Here is a 19,643-nt window from a genome sequence, read left to right on the forward strand (position 1 = left end):
TAATTTATAATAATTTTTTATTAAAATCAATAGCATATATTTTTTTCAGCAACTAATGTTCTATGACTTTAAACACAGTTGTAAACAATCATTGTAGGAAAACAATATATAACAAAATCATCAACACTATTACAACAAACAATTAATATTTAACAAAGATTAATCAAAATCTTCAGCACTAACATATCTAATACCACTGTAAATATTTTAATAGTAGTTATATCCCTTGGAAATATTAATAATATTCACCATTTCAATTTTAAAGGATATTACTTTCACAATACTGGAAACCCCAACAAGGAATTCACATGATATAAAAATCAAAGACAAAACCATAAAATTTTTATCCCACTAAAACTAATGTTCTTCATGATTGGCACTTATTTTGCAACTTGTCATAGTGATGCACTATTGATATATATTTGATCAAAATATGACACAAATTGTTTACATGAGAGCACTAATAATGTAATTTTGCATAATATTAAATTCCCAAGGTCATTAGTCTTTTAAAATAGTTGATCTCCACTGATTTTCGAACTTGTCCAAGACATTGCTAATTTAAATCTATGATATAGACTTGATTGAAATATGGCAAGAATTATACACATGACAGCTCTAACAAGACTTAAAAGAAAGCCAGGTATTACTGTGCCCTCTGAACCACATTGCAAGGGGACAAATACAATGGTAATCAGGTTTAATGAATTTCACCTACATTTATTATGTCACAAATGCATCACTTGTGATGCAATTTGTAAAAATCTTCTTTAACTGAAACAATTTAACATTAAAACATACATTTTCATCAAATTTTCAAGATTATCATAGTTAAGATTTTTCAGATAAAAAGGGCAAAAATAATGAGTTAATAAATTAACTCTGGTAAATAACCATCCGTGGGAATAAACAAATTCATTTATGAGGTATATATACTAAAGGGAAATAACTATGGATGTATTTTTTTTTAAAAAGGTACTCGAGTACTTGCTAGGACAACTGTGCAATACTGCAGAACTAACCTCAGAACCAGAATGATAGAAAATTCACTTTTATAAAAAGTCAATTAATTGCAAAACTATCTTATAGTTCTTTATAGAAATAGTACAATTTTATCTATTTTCAAATGAAGAAACAAAACAAAGCACACAATTTAAATTCATATATATATAACCATTTTTCTATGTTAGTTGTAATAAAGCATCATTAAACATGCATATATACAAAGCAGTGAATGAACAGAACAAATCAATGTATAAAAATAGAAAAAATGTTTCTGCAGCTTCTTCTTTAATAAAATATATATAATATAAATAATATAAATATAAAGTAATCATTAACATTCCTCAGTTATGCATAGTTTAAATGCAATTAACAATACATGTAAAGAAAGACAATATAATTTAAAAAAAAAATGGGAAAATTTGTGTTAAAAATATAGAAATACACATAAATGTTGTAAAGTTGTACTAAACATGAGAACTTCAATGCTTTACTTTTTAAAATAGAGATCTGAATAAAAGACAAAGAATGTGACATGTGCATGAAATTAATCTCAACAAAATAAGATGGATCAGCATTGTGGGTAACATGAGAATGTGTTTTTACTTACTTAGGCTCTTGGCTCGTTCAGAATGAAGGTGAAATAAAGCATATTGCTAAAATTTCTGCAGAAATGGACACACAAATTAGAAAGACGGACATATTTGGGAAATACCATTGATATCTTAATTAAAAATTTCTGAAAAAGTAATTGTATGCAAGTCTAGCAAAATGGAAAGGGAGCTTACTTTAACAAACTAAACACTAAAAGGCTGGAAAAGGGCTAACCATAACAAGCCCTTTTCTGTGGTTGTAAAAATCATTCAAACCAACACATTTTCTTTGGAAATTGAGTAATCATTGTGTTTGAAGATATCTTAGAATTTCAGACAATTTGCCGAAATTTTTCCACTTTCAAATTTTACTACATGTATTTACAAATTATACATTTAAAAAAACAAATAATATTGCACTTTCAACTAAAACTTTTAATCATAGTGACCTTATCTTATAAAAGTTATCATAAGAGGATAGACTTAAAAGAAATCCTTTTTGATTGGTCCAAAGCGGTCTCATTTGCATAAAATCAACAGAGTTTTTGATCCCAATGAGATTAACCAAGATACCCTGATAGATATACATTGATTATTTTATACATCAGTCTTTGATTCAACAAGATAGAATTAAATACATTTAATAAAATTAATAATTTATTTCTGTAAAAAAATATCTGTTCGTCCATTTTTGGAATCATCTCCACATTTTGTATTAAATCTATATACTATCTACAATTTATAATTATATTTGATTGGTTTTGATTAAGTAATTATTTACTCTATTTACATATTTCCATATATCCTTTTTTGAGTTAATCCAATCTATGAAATACTTTTCCAAATATAAATATAAATATTCAGCTACTACATCAGTTCTAAATCAAATGTTTGTTCAATTAATCATCAATGATTAAAACAATTACTCTGATTAACATTTGCTGTTTTTTACATTACAGATTCTTATCATCAGAAACAAAATTCTGATAGTATGTGATTTGGTCTTTAAATTCTTCAACGTATTTTTGTTGAAGCTCTTCACCCCTTTTGGCCTCTATCACAGGTTACTTTGGTTACTGATTAATAGAAGACTTTAGCTGGGTTCATAATACCCTTGGGATCTAATGTTTGTTTTATCTGTTTCATCACCTGGATACCAGTTTCTCCTATCTCCTGTACCAGTAACTCTCTCTTTCCCTGTCCTATGCCATGCTCTCCTGTGCAGGTTCCATTCATTTCCAATGACATCCTGAAAAAGTAAGGGTATCAGACAAATAAATAGTGCATTCTAACTTTATTGGTAGGTGTTATAAAAAAAACCTAATTGCAATTTTCATGGGACTGAAAATTAACATTAAATCTAGAAAATTCTCCTCCCCTCCTCAAGCTATTTAAGATAAGAATATATTCTAAAAGGAAAATACATGTTGCAAAAGAGAATGTAGGTAGTAAAATGGTATTAATGATCGTCATAGTACAACACACATGTGTTTGCAGATCCATCAGTACAAGATATAAAACAATGATGTTTGATTATTTTTATTTCTTATTTGTTAGTACAAAAGAAAGTGAACTTACTCAGCAATTTTATTAGACACATCTTTAACTATTTGTACTTCTTTTGGATTATTTGGATCAGCCAAAAACAGTGTGTGGAAATTGCCATCACCAACATGACCCAACATGAAGGAATCTACAAAATAAACAACTTACAATGCCATTTTCTTTGAAACTTCTTGGATCTTTTGTAATTCTTCAGGGTTATTTTGATCCACAGGAAAGAAAACATGGAAATTTCCATCACCAACATGGCCGACTATAGGTCCTGTTGAAATATAATACATATTGTAAAGTCTTGAACAAATCTTTATGGTAAACTTATTTTAGTTTATAACTAATGGGATCATTTTCTGCTATACATATCTGGAGATAGAATATAAATCTTGAAAGGTCATTTGTTTAACAATTTCTTTTTATTCATGACACATATTTCTAAATATTTAAGTACCATATAGAATATACAAGATTTATTTAAATAGTGGTAGAAACTGACCAAAACAAATCGTTTTAATTGTTTTCAACCTTGAAGGACTGCTAAAGATTCCCATAATGCAGGAGACACCTATACCAACAAAAGAAGCTAATAGGGTCTCATTGGAAGCAAAATTTCTTTCCATATAAATTATATAAGATGAGATGGACTTTGATAACTTACCACATACACCTGCCTTAGTAATTTCTTCTTTAGATCTTTTTATAATTTCTGGTAGTTTAGAGACAGGAACACAAACATCGGTGGAATATGGCTGAAAATAATGTTAATAGAGAAGTTCTGAGTTGGACATTTGAATATTGCTTTATGATAAAACATTTTATGTGCATGCATTACCTCAAACTTTAATAAACGGTATTATTATATAGCAATATAATATTTCAACAGAAAAGAAGAAAAATGTTTGTGCAATACTTTATTATATTGCTCTAACACAAATAATATAACTTCAAATTATTCAGGTCATCAATGACAAAATGATAAAAAGTATTTAAAAAACAAGTCTGTCAAGTATTTGACAATCACCTACCTTACTGCCAGGTTTTAAAGCCATACAGGCATATAGAATATCATGTCTAGCTTTCCATAAATGACTTCTTTCCTCTGGATCTTTAGCCCATTTGAAATCTGAGCCATTATTCATGCTGCATAAATCAGCTGGAAGGACAAATTTAATAAATCTGGTAAGTTTTTCTATCAATTACAGTTCTTTTAATTTTTCAAAAGTACTAAGGTTTGGTACCAATAAAATATTTAATCCCGCTGCAAATGTTTCCACCTGTCCTAAGTCAGGAATCTGATGTACAGTAGTTGTCATTTGTTTATGTAATTTATTCATGTTTTTTGTTTCTCGTTTTTTATATACATGTAGAATAGACCCTTGGTTTTCCCATTTGAATGGTTTTACACTAATAATTTTGGGCCCTTTATAGCTGAGCCAAGGCTCTGTGTCGAAGGTTTATTTTTATAAATTGTTATTTGGATGGAGAGTTGTCTCATTGGCACTCACACCACAGCTTCCTATATCTAAGTATTACATTTCCATAAGGATATCTCACTTTTATATAAATAATCAGTTTGCTAAAGATGATATGATTCTCTTATCTTATGTACATAGAATTTGGTAAGAAAGACATGCCTAGACATTTCATATGTACCAGATCACTTAAGGGAGTTCCCTTCTCAGTTTCAAAATAATTAGCTTTTCAAAGCACTATTATATATTGTTAAGGAATTAATAAAGGAATCAAAAGAGCAAAAAAAATATATAGGTCAATGTGCTAGTTTTCGAGATATAAGTCTTTGAAATTTTGGTCGGAAATGTTCTCTCTTGCCTTTTATAGCTTTATCATTGACAATTCTATGTTCTCAAAAACTATTAAAACATAATTAAAAGTCTTTTACAAATGGCTTATCATGATACATGTAAAAGATTTTTAAAACAAAAAATGGGGGTCAATGGGCAATTTTTTTTAAAGCATTCAAATAGATAAAACCAGGATTCTCAAAATCTGACAAAAATTCCAAAACATGACAAGCGAACATCCTTAAAACAGACTATACTGAGCAGTGATTCCCTATATAAGCAACCAAATGTTCGACGGAAAAGGGGACCCCCTCTAAATCTGCCTCTGAGAATGTTATAAGAACAAAGAGAGAAGTGCTTTTCAAACAGACAAACCCTGTGGCTAATTACCATAATAGTGGGTTTATGAGTTTAATTTAAATTGCTGGGTGAAAAAACTGTGTTATAATATTTTTATATCCCTTATGTTTCCATAGTTACCAACTAATGCTGCTTGTTCATCAAGAGATGAAGGAGTTCCAGTGAATTCTAAAAATAGTGATGGTGCAACTTTCATGTCCATTTTACTATACTTGTTTACCGCATCTATTGATACCTCATCTAAAAACTCTGAAATAAAACAAATTAAAACGTTATTAAAAACAAATGATTCTGTTTTATTTTGTGAAAAGCCTTTGGCCAAAGGATTGATTCAAAGCTGAAGACATAAATAAATTTTAGTTTTTTTTGTCAAAAAAAAACCCTTATTTGTGAATTATAATTTTTCAGATATATATTATAATTGCAATTATCCATCACTTAATATTTTTTAAATGTATAAAATAGAGAATGGAAATGGGGAATGTGTCAAAGAGACAACAACCCGACCAAAGAGCAGAAAATGATACTATTTCATAAGCCATAATGATAAGGTGATGCCGTTAACAAATTTTATCTAGCAGATACTTTCTGTTCTATTCTTGTAGCTTGATCTAGTCAAATTACAGAAAAGGACTTTAATTATTACTTTGTTTATGTATTCATGTAAGAAAAGGTTGAAGAATGAAATAGTCACATTTTAAAAGGCAATAGATACTGGTAGTTGGTTTTTAAATGTAAAAACGTCTGATGTTGATTGTAATTCAATGTTATCATTAAAAAAAATACACTGTTAGATTTTCAGTCGTTTAAGATTGTTACAAAGATAAATGTAGAGAAAAATTACCTATCCTGGCAATAGGAATACCACACTGCAATACCTGAACAGTTGTATCTACTGCACCTTGTACATCTGGGAAATGGCATACTGCTGACACAGTCTGAAATATATATATATATTCGAAATAATCAGGTATGTGAAGCTCATGAGTTGATGAGTTATGTCCCCTGTAGGTAAAATCATCAAACTACTAGTAATCTTCTTAAAAGAAAGTATATGAAATGGACCATAGAACTTTGATTGAACTCACAAAATAATATTTCCAGCCACAATACTATTAGTAAATTTGAATTTCTCCTCTCCACCTGTTGTGCCACGTGTAAATTATTTTTCTCACATTAGTGAAGGAAGGGTTACATTTTCTTTCATGTTGACTGTTTTTTTTTCAATTTGTATGTGGTGCTTTTCAATATATTTCATGAATACCAAAAATTCAGGCAGTACTTATCAGTAGCATAGAAGGGTTAAAGTAATGATTACTGTCTCCTTAATGTAAAGTTTGCTAACAAAGTTCATGGACAGACAGAATGCGTGGTTCCTTTCTACTTCTAAAAATATGTTTGCAAGTAATATAAAGATTTATCATATGTTTAGTAGTAAAACAGTAGTTTTGCATATGTGATAAATAGCCTACTGTTTAATCCATATCGCGCAACTTTGATGCGCACCCTTTATCGCATACCCTTTATCACACCCCTACCCTCTATCGCATACCCTTTATCACATCCCTACCCTTTATCACACCCCTACTTTTTTTTTTTCTTTTTTTTTTTTTTTACATAAAGTCAGTTTTGGTTTTTTTTTTCTTATGAAAAAATTTCCTCAAAATAGGTAAATTTTTTGAATGACGTCATTGTTTGGTATGTGACGTCACAAACGTCAAGCTTTCATATTGTATGTGACGTTACGAACGTCAAGTTTTCATATTGTATGTGACGTCACGAACGTCAAGTTTTCATATTGTATGTGACGTCACGAAGGTCAAGTTTTCATATTTTTTGGCACACTAAATGCAACTATGAAAAATACAAAACACACAAATTAATACAATAATAAATAAAATATTTTTAAAACAACAGCACGCAAATTGTAAGGTAACCCAGGTGCTTCGGATAAGTAAATGAGCAGTTCTTTTAAGGCCTTTGAAACAAGACAAAAGTAGAACTGAAGGTAACCCAGTGCTATGGATCAGAAAACAGTTCATATAATATAATACTCTTCTGTTGAAATATATGATAAAGTGTATAATACATGGCAAAATCCGTATCACATGCTGTATCACCCTCGACCAATATCATCACTCGGGCCTAAAGGCCCTTGGGCTGATATTGATGTCTCAGGATGATACGACATATGATACGGATTTTGCCATGTATTATTCTCTATATAATACAGACTTGAGAGGATGTGTATTAGTAGGTGTACTCACTGCTTCTGGTATGCCAAACAGTTTCAATGAAGCCTTGGTTATAATACCTAATGTACCTTCTGATCCTACAAATAAGTTTGTAAGATTGTATCCGGCAGAAGTTTTCCTAGAATGAAAAGATTTTAATACTATAGCAACTGCACATCAATAGCCAAGGAGTGCAAAACTCCTTCCTATAACTATTAAAAATAATATTCAGACTATCAAAAGACTACCCAAAAATAACACCCTGAGTAACATCCTGTTGATCTTTAAATGTCATTTTTTTATATTGTTGGGTTGCTATTATTGGCATTCACCTTAAATCTCCTTTCTATTTATATTTAATGGCCAATTTGAGAACTAGTTTGACTTTTTGTATTTAGCTTAGATGTTGTAATGTATTGATTGGTTCAAAGCATTTCAAGAGTGCTGTAAAGAAGAAATGAAAAAAAGGCTTGAAAAAAATCTGAGTCTTTTCAGTGTTAAACTTCAGTATAACATATCCTGGTTTATACTGGGGATTTGAAATTGAAAAAAAAACATATTTTGTCTTTCATTACTTCATGCAACAGAAAAAATTTCATATGGGCAAACATTATGAGTAAAAAACTTAAGTGTATAAAAAATTGGAATTTTTATTATACTCAGAAAATGTTTTCCTTCTTTTCTGAGTATAATGCAGAACATTTGTGTATCATTACAGATTATGTTGATAGTACTTCAGTTGTCAATACTGTTATGTCTAAAATATTCAGTAAATATGTCAAACAGTGGCAAGGCAATTCACCATCAGAGAAAGCTTTATTTGGTACAGGTGGTAACAAACTTTGTACATATAATCTATTGGAGAACAGTTTTGAAACGGAAACTTGTTGTAAAATTCCAATGCCATATTCGCAAAGGAGTTCTTTTGCCAAATTTTGATGTGGTGTAGCACCACTAAGAATAGAAACGGGGAGATTTGAAAAAAATAATTTTAAAAGATCGAGTCTGTGATAATTGTATGAATATTTTAGAAGCCCATGTCATTTTATCGTGTCCTTTATATGATGATTTTAGAAAAAAATAATTTGATGAAGCAACACATTTTAATATTGATTTTATGTCTTTTGATGATAAACAAAAATTAGTGTTTTTATTTACAGATAATAATATGATTTGTAGCTGTGTAATGTTTTATACTGTAAATAATGTTAATGTCAATATGTTTTATAATAGATGCATTCTTTATATAATTTTTAATGTTATAGTCACTTGTAATTCTGTTCAGAACGGCTCTCTTTTTATATTCATATATTTTTACATGTATTATATATTATTGAGAGATGAGACTTCAATAAAACATTGAATTGAATTGAATTGCATTAGATTTTGATTATAAACACTAACTTTGTCCTTCTTCCTTTCCCAGCAGTGTTTATGACACGTCCATCAGCTAAAACTACTTCTAAATTTAGAACATTTTCTCTCATGGTACCATATCTGACAGCATTCGTTCCTGATGCACTGGTAGAACACATTCCACACAGGGATGCATCTGCTCCTGGATCTGTAAACAGACAGTTGCTGACATATACTATCATTACAATGTTTTATTATTAGTATTACAATCAAATAATAATAGTTATAAGAAATACTTAAGAGTACTTTAATGTATTTTTGTTATTAATGCCTATTATAATATCTGTCAGTTATATAGTGTACAATGTCTCATGTTTGTTGCTTTCCATAATTGGAAATTGGAAATGCCCCTTTACACCAGTTTCAAATCTCCTCAAACATGAAAAGAAATCAGTACATGTGTATCTAAAAATGCAGCTTTATTATAAGATAATGAAAATATATCATAAAATCAGTTATGTATCAAGGATTTTGTTGAGACCTACATTAACAACATTTAGACCCCGTTCACACTAGCACTTTTTTTAATCGATCTAATTTGAATCGATCTAAATAAAACCAGTTAGCGTTCTAAACCGATCCTATGCGTTCACACTACAATTAAAAACGCAATCAATCTAACCTTTTTACCCATAAAACTGTAAACATTGTGTATAAATAGAACTGATTTATTAAATTCATCTATTGATACTCTGACACACACACTAGAAGACAAAAAATGGACAAAGTTATTGTTTCTCCGGAATCAGAAGTTAACATTTTGGTACAAATGTTATTGCTGTTTTCTTTAATTTTGAAAAATATATTTGTAGTAACGAAGTTACAACACGACGAAATATTGCGGTTCCTGAAAAGAAAAAAAATCATCATAAGAAAAGAAGACACAGATTTCACAAAATGTTTTCAGTTTGTTCTAAATATCTGTAAACAGAGAAATATGGGTTAAACAATGAACCTCTGAGATAGTTTTGGCGCTGTACATGCGCATACGTTATTTTCGATTCAATCGTACTAGTTTAAATCGATCTCTGCTTTCACATTTAAAGTAAGATCGGTTTTCTTTAGATCGATTCAAACTAAACTACCTCTTTTGGTGTTTTAGTTTAGACTGATTGAAGATCGATTCAAAGCGTTCACATTGGCCCTTAAATCGATCTAAAGTGAACCGGTCTAGTTTAAATCGATAAAAATGTCCTAGTGTGAACAGGGTCTTAGTTAGTATCACCAAATTTTCAAACTAAAAAAATTCTTACAATGGTGAAAACAATAAAGCAATGTTCTGTTGATGTGGGTTTGTAGATATCATGTGTTATAATAATGTGTCAAGAATAAAATCACCATATCCTTTCTTTCCCCAAATTGTGAACATTGATTGCCAAGTGTAAAGTTAATGGGTTAAGATGTCATGGAGAACAGAAAAAAAATACTGACTTGAATTGAATGTTACAGTGAAACCTGTACAAACCAGACTCCTTAACCTTGAAGAATTTGTTCAGTTTAAACAGGTGTTTAGTTTGTACAGTTTCAAAACAAATATTGATGTTGATTTAATTGGACTTTGTAGCCAGTCTGGTTTAGACAATTATTTACCAATAGGAAACCATAACCCAGTGTCCCTCAGGTAATTGTTTAACTGCATTCTAGTCACTCCTGATTGTACAGTACAGTCAAAGTCTTCTGGATTAACAGACAGAATCTCATTCATGTGAGTCAGATCAACACACACTCCTCCCTAAAACAGAAAGATTGATTAAATACCCGTCTATGGAAATGTTTTTTTAATTTTTAGATTAATTTGAAAAACTTTAAATATTAATTTTTAAAGAGGACAATTCTTTATGTTTCAAATCTTTTTCTGTAACGTACACATTTTTACTTAAGTTCATTATTAATATATCTATGTTATTAAAACATTCATATAAGCTGATAAAACATAGTCATGGATGACAGTTTAATAATTGTGAGACATAAACAAGGGTGAAGATTAATGCATATAATCAAATTATCTTAAAAAAAACATTTAAGCCATTGTCTACGTACTATTATTAAATTGAATCAATGGTTTCTAACGAATAATGCACAGCAATGATAGCAAATAAAATGTGTTTTTAATGAAATGGAATGAGGGGTAGTCATTTTTAGACCACTGACTATTAGTTCTGAGTTTTAGTATAAGGGAGATAACTAACACCGTAAATGATGTATCTCCTCTTCATAACACAGAACAATTACTTGACTTTAAACTACCAGGTATTTAAATAATTTTATACCTTAACAGCATTTAAATTCCACCTTCTGATTTGACACCAAATGATATCAGTAGTTTCTCATTTTCATAACACTGTAATACAGTGTATAGTTTCTAACATGAAACAAGGGAGGTAATTAATATCTTAACAGGACTAATGCCACCTTCTAATCATAAACCTCAGTGACATGTTATTCTTATTGCACTGTATAGAAATGTATACCAAATGGAATCAGTGGTATCTCATTTAGTAGGGTACCCAGTATCGAAAAAGATGTCTAGTTAACAGATAACACACAGCTATATTTATATGACAACTATTGGAAAATCATTATATGTTCCAATCATGAATGTCGTCATAAGCTCCCATGGTCACGTTTTTCAAAATTTTGTAGTTTCTTATGGTACCCAAAGATACTTCATCATACAGGCCATCTTCAACACGAAAAATAAAATTATTTCTTTCTGTGTTATTTGTTTAAATGATACTTATCAATTAGCCTAAAAATTAAATTTATCATATGACGAAAGCTGAAAAGATTTATATAATTTAAGTATAAGTATTTCATGAATTTAGAAAGACTATCTTTTTAGCTGAATTTACCACATTTTGAAAGAAAGAAAATTTATTGCGTGTTACTTTCACAGGACTTTTACTCTGATTACATCAATAAGACATGGTTCATATGTGTGCTAAATATCTTTCGTGTAATGTTTATTGGTGCAAAGAAAATAGCAATTTAAAACACAAATTTAGTGATAATTCTTCCTTGATTCGACCACGCCTTTCTCCTGCCTTAATCGTTTTGTAGCTTACACTATCAGGTCATTAACTAGGACAATTGTCACTAACTTCATTTCTCTTTTTTGCTTGTTGTACGGTCAATTTGTATGTTTTGAATAGGCCAATTAGTTTGAAATCGCTGTTTTGTTTTAGGAAATATTTTTATTGTTGTTTTTATTGGTTTTTTGAATTGATAGTTTTGACATAATTGTAATATACAAAACAAATCCTTCAGTCACGTTTCAGACCCTGAATATGGCACACATTCACAGTCATGTTAAACTATGCCAATCAAGCCCTAAACGAAGTAGGAATGAAATACAATGGGATAAGTGTGTATTATGTCAGGGTTCTTCTACTGAATTACTTATTAATATGCGAGGAATTAGCTAAAACAATAGCTTTATCTAGGCTATGGGAGCACAGAAAGATCATGTATATTTTAGTATATTGCATGATGCTTCAGACCTAGACCATCTTCGTACTGATGATCACAAATTATTGTACCACCATTTTTGCTATACATACACTAGCAGACACAACTGCAGTTATTTTAAATCTGAAGCAAGTTCTTGCTCATCTGTAAAAGTGTTTCAGGTCATATATTGAAGGTTGTCAAATTCCTGACTCAAAAAAGTTTCTTTGAGTTAGTGAGAACCAGCAGGTCTTTAAGTTAATCAGATTTCTTGCTGAATCGATTGTCAGCATCATGATAGATCAACAGTTACTATGATACATGATGAAGTCATTTATCAATAGCTAGCACTTCCAAGGACCATAAATCTGCTCAGGAGTATTCAGGTTTTTTAGAATTATTTTGTACGCCCGATGAAGTAGATACATTTTTGTAATAGTACTCACATGATTTTACATGCTATTCACGTAGACAAAAAGTTCGGTGTGAAAAGAATCAAGGATAGGATAATAATAAAGTCACAAGATACAGATGTTTTATTATTTCCCCTCCATGCAGCATACACATGAGATATGGTCTCAAACAGGCACTATAACTTGCACACAAGATTTGAGCGCTATATACTTGTCCACGAAATATGTAAAAGTCTCGGGTTTGCCTTCTGTAACATTCTACCAGCCGCACATGCTGTAACATGATGCGATACAACGTAATTCATGTTTAGGATTGGTAAGCGCATTGATTTTTAGTCTTGAAGGACAACCAAGCCATGATGATTTCAAGGATTTGTCAAATATTTCTAATTGTGACATTGATGAATCTGTAAATGCAGCTCAAGATCTTGTTGTTAGGTTGAATGATCTCAAGTCAAAGCTCAAAATAGATCATTGTGACCTAAACAAATTAAGAGTAAAATTGGCTACAATTTAAAATTTCTCCCTTGTCAAACTTCCTCCTTGTGAATCTACTTTTAAACAATAAGTAATAAGAGCTTCACTCCAGACATAAATTTAATGTCTTCCCATGTAGCAAAACTACCTTTATATTCTCCTCTTCAATTTGGATGTGAAAAGAAGAATGACTTGTTCCTGTCTATGTCGAAGGTAAGATGTCATATTAATATCTGCAAGATTTAGTTTGTACTTGTAAGGTGAAATCTGTGTTTTCAAAGGGTTGCATTTGCATTTGCTTCGAACAAAATCTATCATGTACAGATTTATGCCCATGTAAAGCAAATAACATGTTAAAATGTGAATACTTGTCTGGTTGCAATTAGAAACAGTGATGACGACGAAGATGACGATGTATAAGATTTCATTTTTCTGTTTGTACCTTATAAATCATTGTTAGCTATCGAATAAAAATTAAGCAGTCCATAATAAGTTCTGAGCAATAAATAAAACATCTACTCAATTTTGAAATCGTGGGAAATATAGTAATAATCTATCTAGTGGGGAAAGATTTGTAAAAATAAACAAACAAAAAAACCCTGACATATTGTATCTGACTTTGACGTGGTTGGTGGGCTTAAACTACATGAGACCATAGAACGTAGTAGGTAATACTAGCTTCGATCAGAATTTTCTATGTGCATTTGTTGCGTTTTTTTCATGTTTTTGCCAGGCTGTTGTCAGTTTGTCTTCATGTTATAAGTTTTTAACGCCCTTTGGTTTCTCATGCCTTTTTTGTTTGCAATTGTTTGTGAAATACATAGGTGCTGTACATAACCATCTGCCTTATATATATTTTGAATTCTCATAATCATTATAGCCAAATGTTGCTCATTTAGTCATCTGTATATATGTAGGATGGGGTGTTTTTACCTGTTTCTAATAGACGTTTTGTTTTCATAACCTCAACCCCCCTTTTTCTCCGTTTGCAGTACCAGTAATTGGTTGCTTCTGTAAAGCAAAGCTATATACAGAGCTTTAAATTCAACCAGTTTCGACGTTAATGTTACACAAACTTTGAAACAAATCATTTACATATACTCTTTCACACCCAATAACAGAAATTTGATATTTACCTAAAAATTGACAACACCTTACTACCAAAAGAGGTGAAAAACACATTTTGTTTTCGACAAATTATTGAAGTTAAGATCTAAAAAAATCTTCTGATCTTACTTGTAATGAATTGAATACAAAAATTTCAAATTTAGAAATTGATATAGGTCAAGGTTGCTGTTATTTAACAGCTGTTTGAAAATTTCAAATTTGCACCCTATATGCAAAAAAGTCAATCTAAAGTCATTTTTTATGATAAAAATATAAAATAAGTTCTAAATGTAGATACAAAAAATATTTCTCTATAAATTAGTTGTTTTTATTTGCTCAAAAGCATATACAACAAGCTATCTAAATGTGACTGTGCATTTTCTGGAATTTTTGCTTTGACCTTTGACCATGATTTAAAATAAAAAACGTGACCACCATGACCACGGCAGACAACGACCACAACAGTATTTCGATGATGTCTTGTTCTCCTCTTTCCAATGATACAAAATATAGCCATGTGTTATTTCGTTAAGTCAAATCGATCAAATTCGTTGATTGGGCATCCTACTAATTATTATTACATTGTAAAGCATTCTAACATAGACAAGGGAGGTAATTAATACCTTAACAGCATTAATGCCACCTTCTAATCCTGTGCCACTACCAAATGGAATCAGAGGTATCTCATTATCATTACACAGAATTGCAATCTCACTGACTTGTTCAACATTCTGTGGGAAAGTGACTACTTCTGGTGGACAGCAACTGAATAAAAACAATGAGAACAAGTTATTAAATATGATACGCTGAAATACATGCAGTTCTGCCAACTTTTCGTGAGGCAAATGCCTGAGATTTGGCCAAAATTGAAAAGATAAAAGAGAAAAAACAATAGATCAAAGGAAAATGCCGTCTAAAAAGCATGAACATGCGTGAGTCTCACGCTAAATGCGTGAGACTTGGCAGCCATGTACATGTAACTCTCATAAAAAATTAAAATATCAGCTGTATATTGAGATTTGAAGCATATTTTGAAAGTGAGATACAGAAAACTTTATTATGTGTCCAGCAGATGCCATTTGGCAATAATAAACATGGAAAATGTATAATCAATTTCTGTTTGTATGTGCCTGTCCCAAGTCAGGAGCCTATAATTCAGTGGTTGTCGTTTGTTGCTGTGTTACATATTTGTTTTTCATTCATTTTTTTTAACATTAATTAGACTGTTAGTTAATTTCCCATTTGGATTGTTTTACATTTGTGATATTAGGGCCTTTAATAGCTGACTATGCAGTCATAATGGGCTTTGTTTATTGTTGAAGACCATATGGTGACCTATAGCTGTTAATTTCTGTGTCGATCGGTCTCTTGTGGAGAGTTGTCTCATTGGCAATCATACCATATCTTCCTTTTTATATAATATGTACATTTTGTTATCCATTAAAATATTGGTAATATTACCTATGGTATGACTCATCTCTACCATGCTGCTCTCTAACAACCATTGCAGTTGACACATTTTTCTTGCCAACAATATCAGATAAAGCTGCTACTAGCCTGTCTGGCACTTTAATTATCTCTGTAGCCTGAAAAACAAAGTATGTTTGTTCCAAATATATATTTTAAAAGTATTTTGCTAGATCCACTGAAGGATCAATCATGAAAAACCTTAATTGTGACTTTGAAAGCTCTATTATTCAAATTTCTGTAAGTTGATGAACTCTATTAGAAATCTTCTTTAATATGGAACAAAACCATTAATTTGGCCCAGAAAGAGAGAGCATATAAGACTGATCCATTGATAACACTCATTTCACTAATTAAATTGTTATCAAAAGTACCAGGATTATAATTTAATACGCCAGACGCGCATTTCGTCTACATAAGACTCATCAGTGACGCTCATATCAAAACAGTTAAAAAGCAAAAATTCCAAAAAGAAAATCCTTAGTTTTTCGAAAAATTAATTTATAAAAATGACCATATAATTAGCTATTTAATGGTAGTATAAGAATTCACAGGTGAAGGAAGCCAAACTAAATGGGGGTTATCATCATGGTTCATGAAATATTAAATTTGATGACCACAGTTCACAGGAAATACATTTTTCTACAACAAAACTGTTCATGAAAAACAACACTAGCTGTACGGTTATAAAATGCCTTCATCATGATTTAAAACCTTTGATCATCACTGAGAACTGTTATCAAATTGAATTGAAAACAAGTCATGAAAAATGTACAATTCAAGAGCAGACTTGCTAACTTTTATATCCATGTGAGATTTAGTGCACGACCAGATTTAAGGGTTACATTTTAGGCACTGGCTACGGTTACATGGAAATGTAACAATAATAAAAATATTATTGTTACATCGGAGACTAATTGCCGGAATGCAAAGTTGGGCAAGGAACCGATTAATTACGAATGTAACAATAATTATTGAGGCTACGGTTACATTGTGTTATTGTTACATGAAAAACAGCAATGTACGCTAAATTTATTAAATATAAATCTTCTTTAGCTGTGTTGCTTAATTCTTTCATATGTTCTAATTAATACTTGTAATAATGATAATAAATAAGTATTATTATTATACAAATGATGTTTAAGTAGTTTTACATATTAATCTTAAAGGTAATAAAAATACCTCAGATTAGCAGTGTCAAAATTAATGCGAAAAATATAGTTTGTTGTTGAGAACTGGGGCTGATAAAGTGTTCACTTTTTGAAGTATTTAACTGCACACCTTCTCTTATTACTGTCATTATATACTTTGAACAATGGATGAAGAGATTTATTTTACCAATTTAGTTTTGGATGAAAAACTTGGGATGCGTTTGAAACGAAAATGAAACAATATCAAGACACAAATTTCATACAGCTCTACAGCTATAGCTCTATATACAAAAGCAACTCTAAAAAAATGATACATCAACTGAAGCAAAGTTTGTTAACTGCTAAGTTGGATACTGAAATCTGAGGTAAACCTAACATCCGTTATGGACGGCAATGCAATCATATTGAAAGACAACATGAAACTACACCACATGCTTTCAACCAAAAGATCGGATGAGAATATCAACATTGCGAGAGTAAAATAGTATTTCTCACTGAAAGCATGGCAAACATTTAAGACCGACCGTGTAAGGGCTGTATAGCCAGTCAAGGTCATTAAAAACTTCCATTTGTAACATTAAAGATTTCCTTATCTTCTAAAAGGAATATCACAGAATTGAATTGCACGGTATGCGATACAGACGTTCACAGCGGAGGGTAGGAGGGGTCCTGATCCCGAAATCCCGGGCTTAAAAACATGAAGTCCCGAGGTCCCGAATACAAAAAAAAAATCCCGACATTCCGAAAGATCAATCTTGATATCCCGAGCTTAAAAAACACCCGATCCCGCATCCCGAAAAAAGGTCCTTCCCCCTTATTACTGGTGTGTGAAGGCTGCTTGGAGTGAATTCGTCAAAATGATGTGTCGGACTTAAACATGCTCCAAAAACCACTTACTGGATATTTATAAACTGTCATTGTAAATAAAAAAAATTAAAGACATTGTATGTATTGTAAATATAAAATAAATGTCTTAAACTTTTATTATTTAGTACATATTACAAGTCCCCATCGTACATTGTTGTTTTTCATGTAACAATAACGCTGTGTAACCGTAGCCTCAAAAGTTATTGTTACATTCGTAATTAATCAGGTCCTCACCCAACCATGCATTCCGGCATTTAGTCTCCAATGTAACAATAATATTTTTATTATTGTTACATTTCCATGTAACCGTAGCCAGTGCCTACATTTTATTGTGGCATTTCTGTGTGCACTGTGTTTTACTCTTGAAATTGTCTTATATCTCCTCTTGTTTTCTTTTGGTATACTGATGATTAGCAAATAAGCCTTGATTTCTTTTATTTGCATGATTTATATTGTACTTATTTATTGGCAAAATAACTTAAGAATAGAGACAAATAGCATTAAAAATCAAAGAATATATAGTTAACCCCCCCCCCTCCAACTCCCAACAACAAATTATGGCACCTTTTGTGTAGGGTCGTAACCTTGTCATAAATATGTTGCCAGGCAAAATTTATCAAAAAAACTAAAAATTTGGTAACCAAAAAATTTTTCTGGCCTATTTTGTGAAAATCAGTATTTAAACTTGTTATAAGATCCTGATATCAGGATTTAGGTTGAGGCAAGAAAATTGTGATGATATCGGCAAAATCAGGATAGTTGGCAGGTTTGCATGAGTCACAGATAATAAATTCATGAAAAAAATGTATCGTTTAAAGCAATGAGATATGTACATGATATATAATGTATGCTACAAATATACTGAAAGTGTAGCAAACATGATTAACACACTTCACTGGCCAACATTACAAGAAAGGAGACTCAAAAGAAGATTTAATATGTTCCATAGAATAACAAACAACAAAATTGCCATACCACATACTGACATACTAATTAAAAGGAAATCAAACACCAGGTCTAGCAACAAACAAACATACCGACAAATTCGATGCAGCAAAGACAGTTACAAATTTTCATTTTTCTGCCAAACTATAAAAGACTGTAACAAATTATCTGAACCAATAGCCTGCGCACCACTACTAAGTGCTTCAAGGAGAAACTCACTAGAGAGATGCTCCTTGACACTTTAAAACAAACAAATTCATGTTTAATATGTATCTTGTTTTTATCTTATACCAAGAATTAATAAACAGCTGGGCCATGAGCGCATGATACGCCCGACGTCTTGTGTGGAAGTTTTATGCAATAATCATAAATAGTTTCTGAGAAAATTTTAAACAATAACCATATATTGTTTTTGAGACACGGCGGGACATGTGAAACCCCCAACCCTGTTTTTTTTTTACAAAATACTCAATAACTCAAAAATGAAATTTTGAATCAAAACCAAAAAGTATACAGATCTTTAGATTAATATAACAAAGAAGTGTGTAAAGTTTTAAGCAATAATCATAAATTATTTTTGAGATACGGCGCGACATGTAAAAAAACCCTCCCCTGTTTAACAAAATACTCAATAACTCCAAAATAAAATTTTGAATCATCACCAAAAAGTATACAGATATTAAAATTAATATAACAAAGAAGTGTTTAAAGTTTTAAGCCATAATCAAGAATCGTTTTCGAGATACGGTGCGACAAGTGAAAAAAACACACCCCTGTTTTAGTTACAAAGTGCCGTAACTCAAAA

General features: G+C 30.9%; 1 protein-coding gene across 3 annotated transcripts in view; it reads right to left on the reverse strand.

The window, feature by feature from the left end:
• LOC139522800 (probable D-lactate dehydrogenase, mitochondrial) overlaps positions 1–19,643 on the reverse strand; it is a 20,499-nt gene continuing 856 nt past the window's right edge. Inside the window, exons 2-12 of one of the 3 annotated variants that reach the window (XM_071316364.1) lie at positions 15,870–15,994; positions 15,032–15,173; positions 10,555–10,696; positions 8,953–9,112; positions 7,582–7,687; positions 6,159–6,252; positions 5,435–5,563; positions 4,178–4,305; positions 3,811–3,901; positions 3,309–3,420; positions 1–2,844 (exon numbers count right to left, since the gene is read on the reverse strand). In XM_071316364.1, the coding sequence (XP_071172465.1) occupies positions 2,676–2,844; positions 3,309–3,420; positions 3,811–3,901; positions 4,178–4,305; positions 5,435–5,563; positions 6,159–6,252; positions 7,582–7,687; positions 8,953–9,112; positions 10,555–10,696; positions 15,032–15,173; positions 15,870–15,994 (1,398 nt within the window). In that variant the 3' untranslated portion in view covers positions 1–2,675. Of the gene's footprint in view, positions 2,845–3,173; positions 3,421–3,810; positions 3,902–4,177; positions 4,306–5,434; positions 5,564–6,158; positions 6,253–7,581; positions 7,688–8,952; positions 9,113–10,554; positions 10,697–15,031; positions 15,174–15,869; positions 15,995–19,643 lie in introns of all 3 variants that reach the window. The other 2 variants (XM_071316363.1, XR_011664495.1) reach the window with 2 other exon arrangements.

Source organism: Mytilus edulis, chromosome 5 (genome assembly GCF_963676685.1).
Source record: "Mytilus edulis chromosome 5, xbMytEdul2.2, whole genome shotgun sequence".
NCBI classification, from domain to species: domain Eukaryota; kingdom Metazoa; phylum Mollusca; class Bivalvia; order Mytilida; family Mytilidae; genus Mytilus; species Mytilus edulis.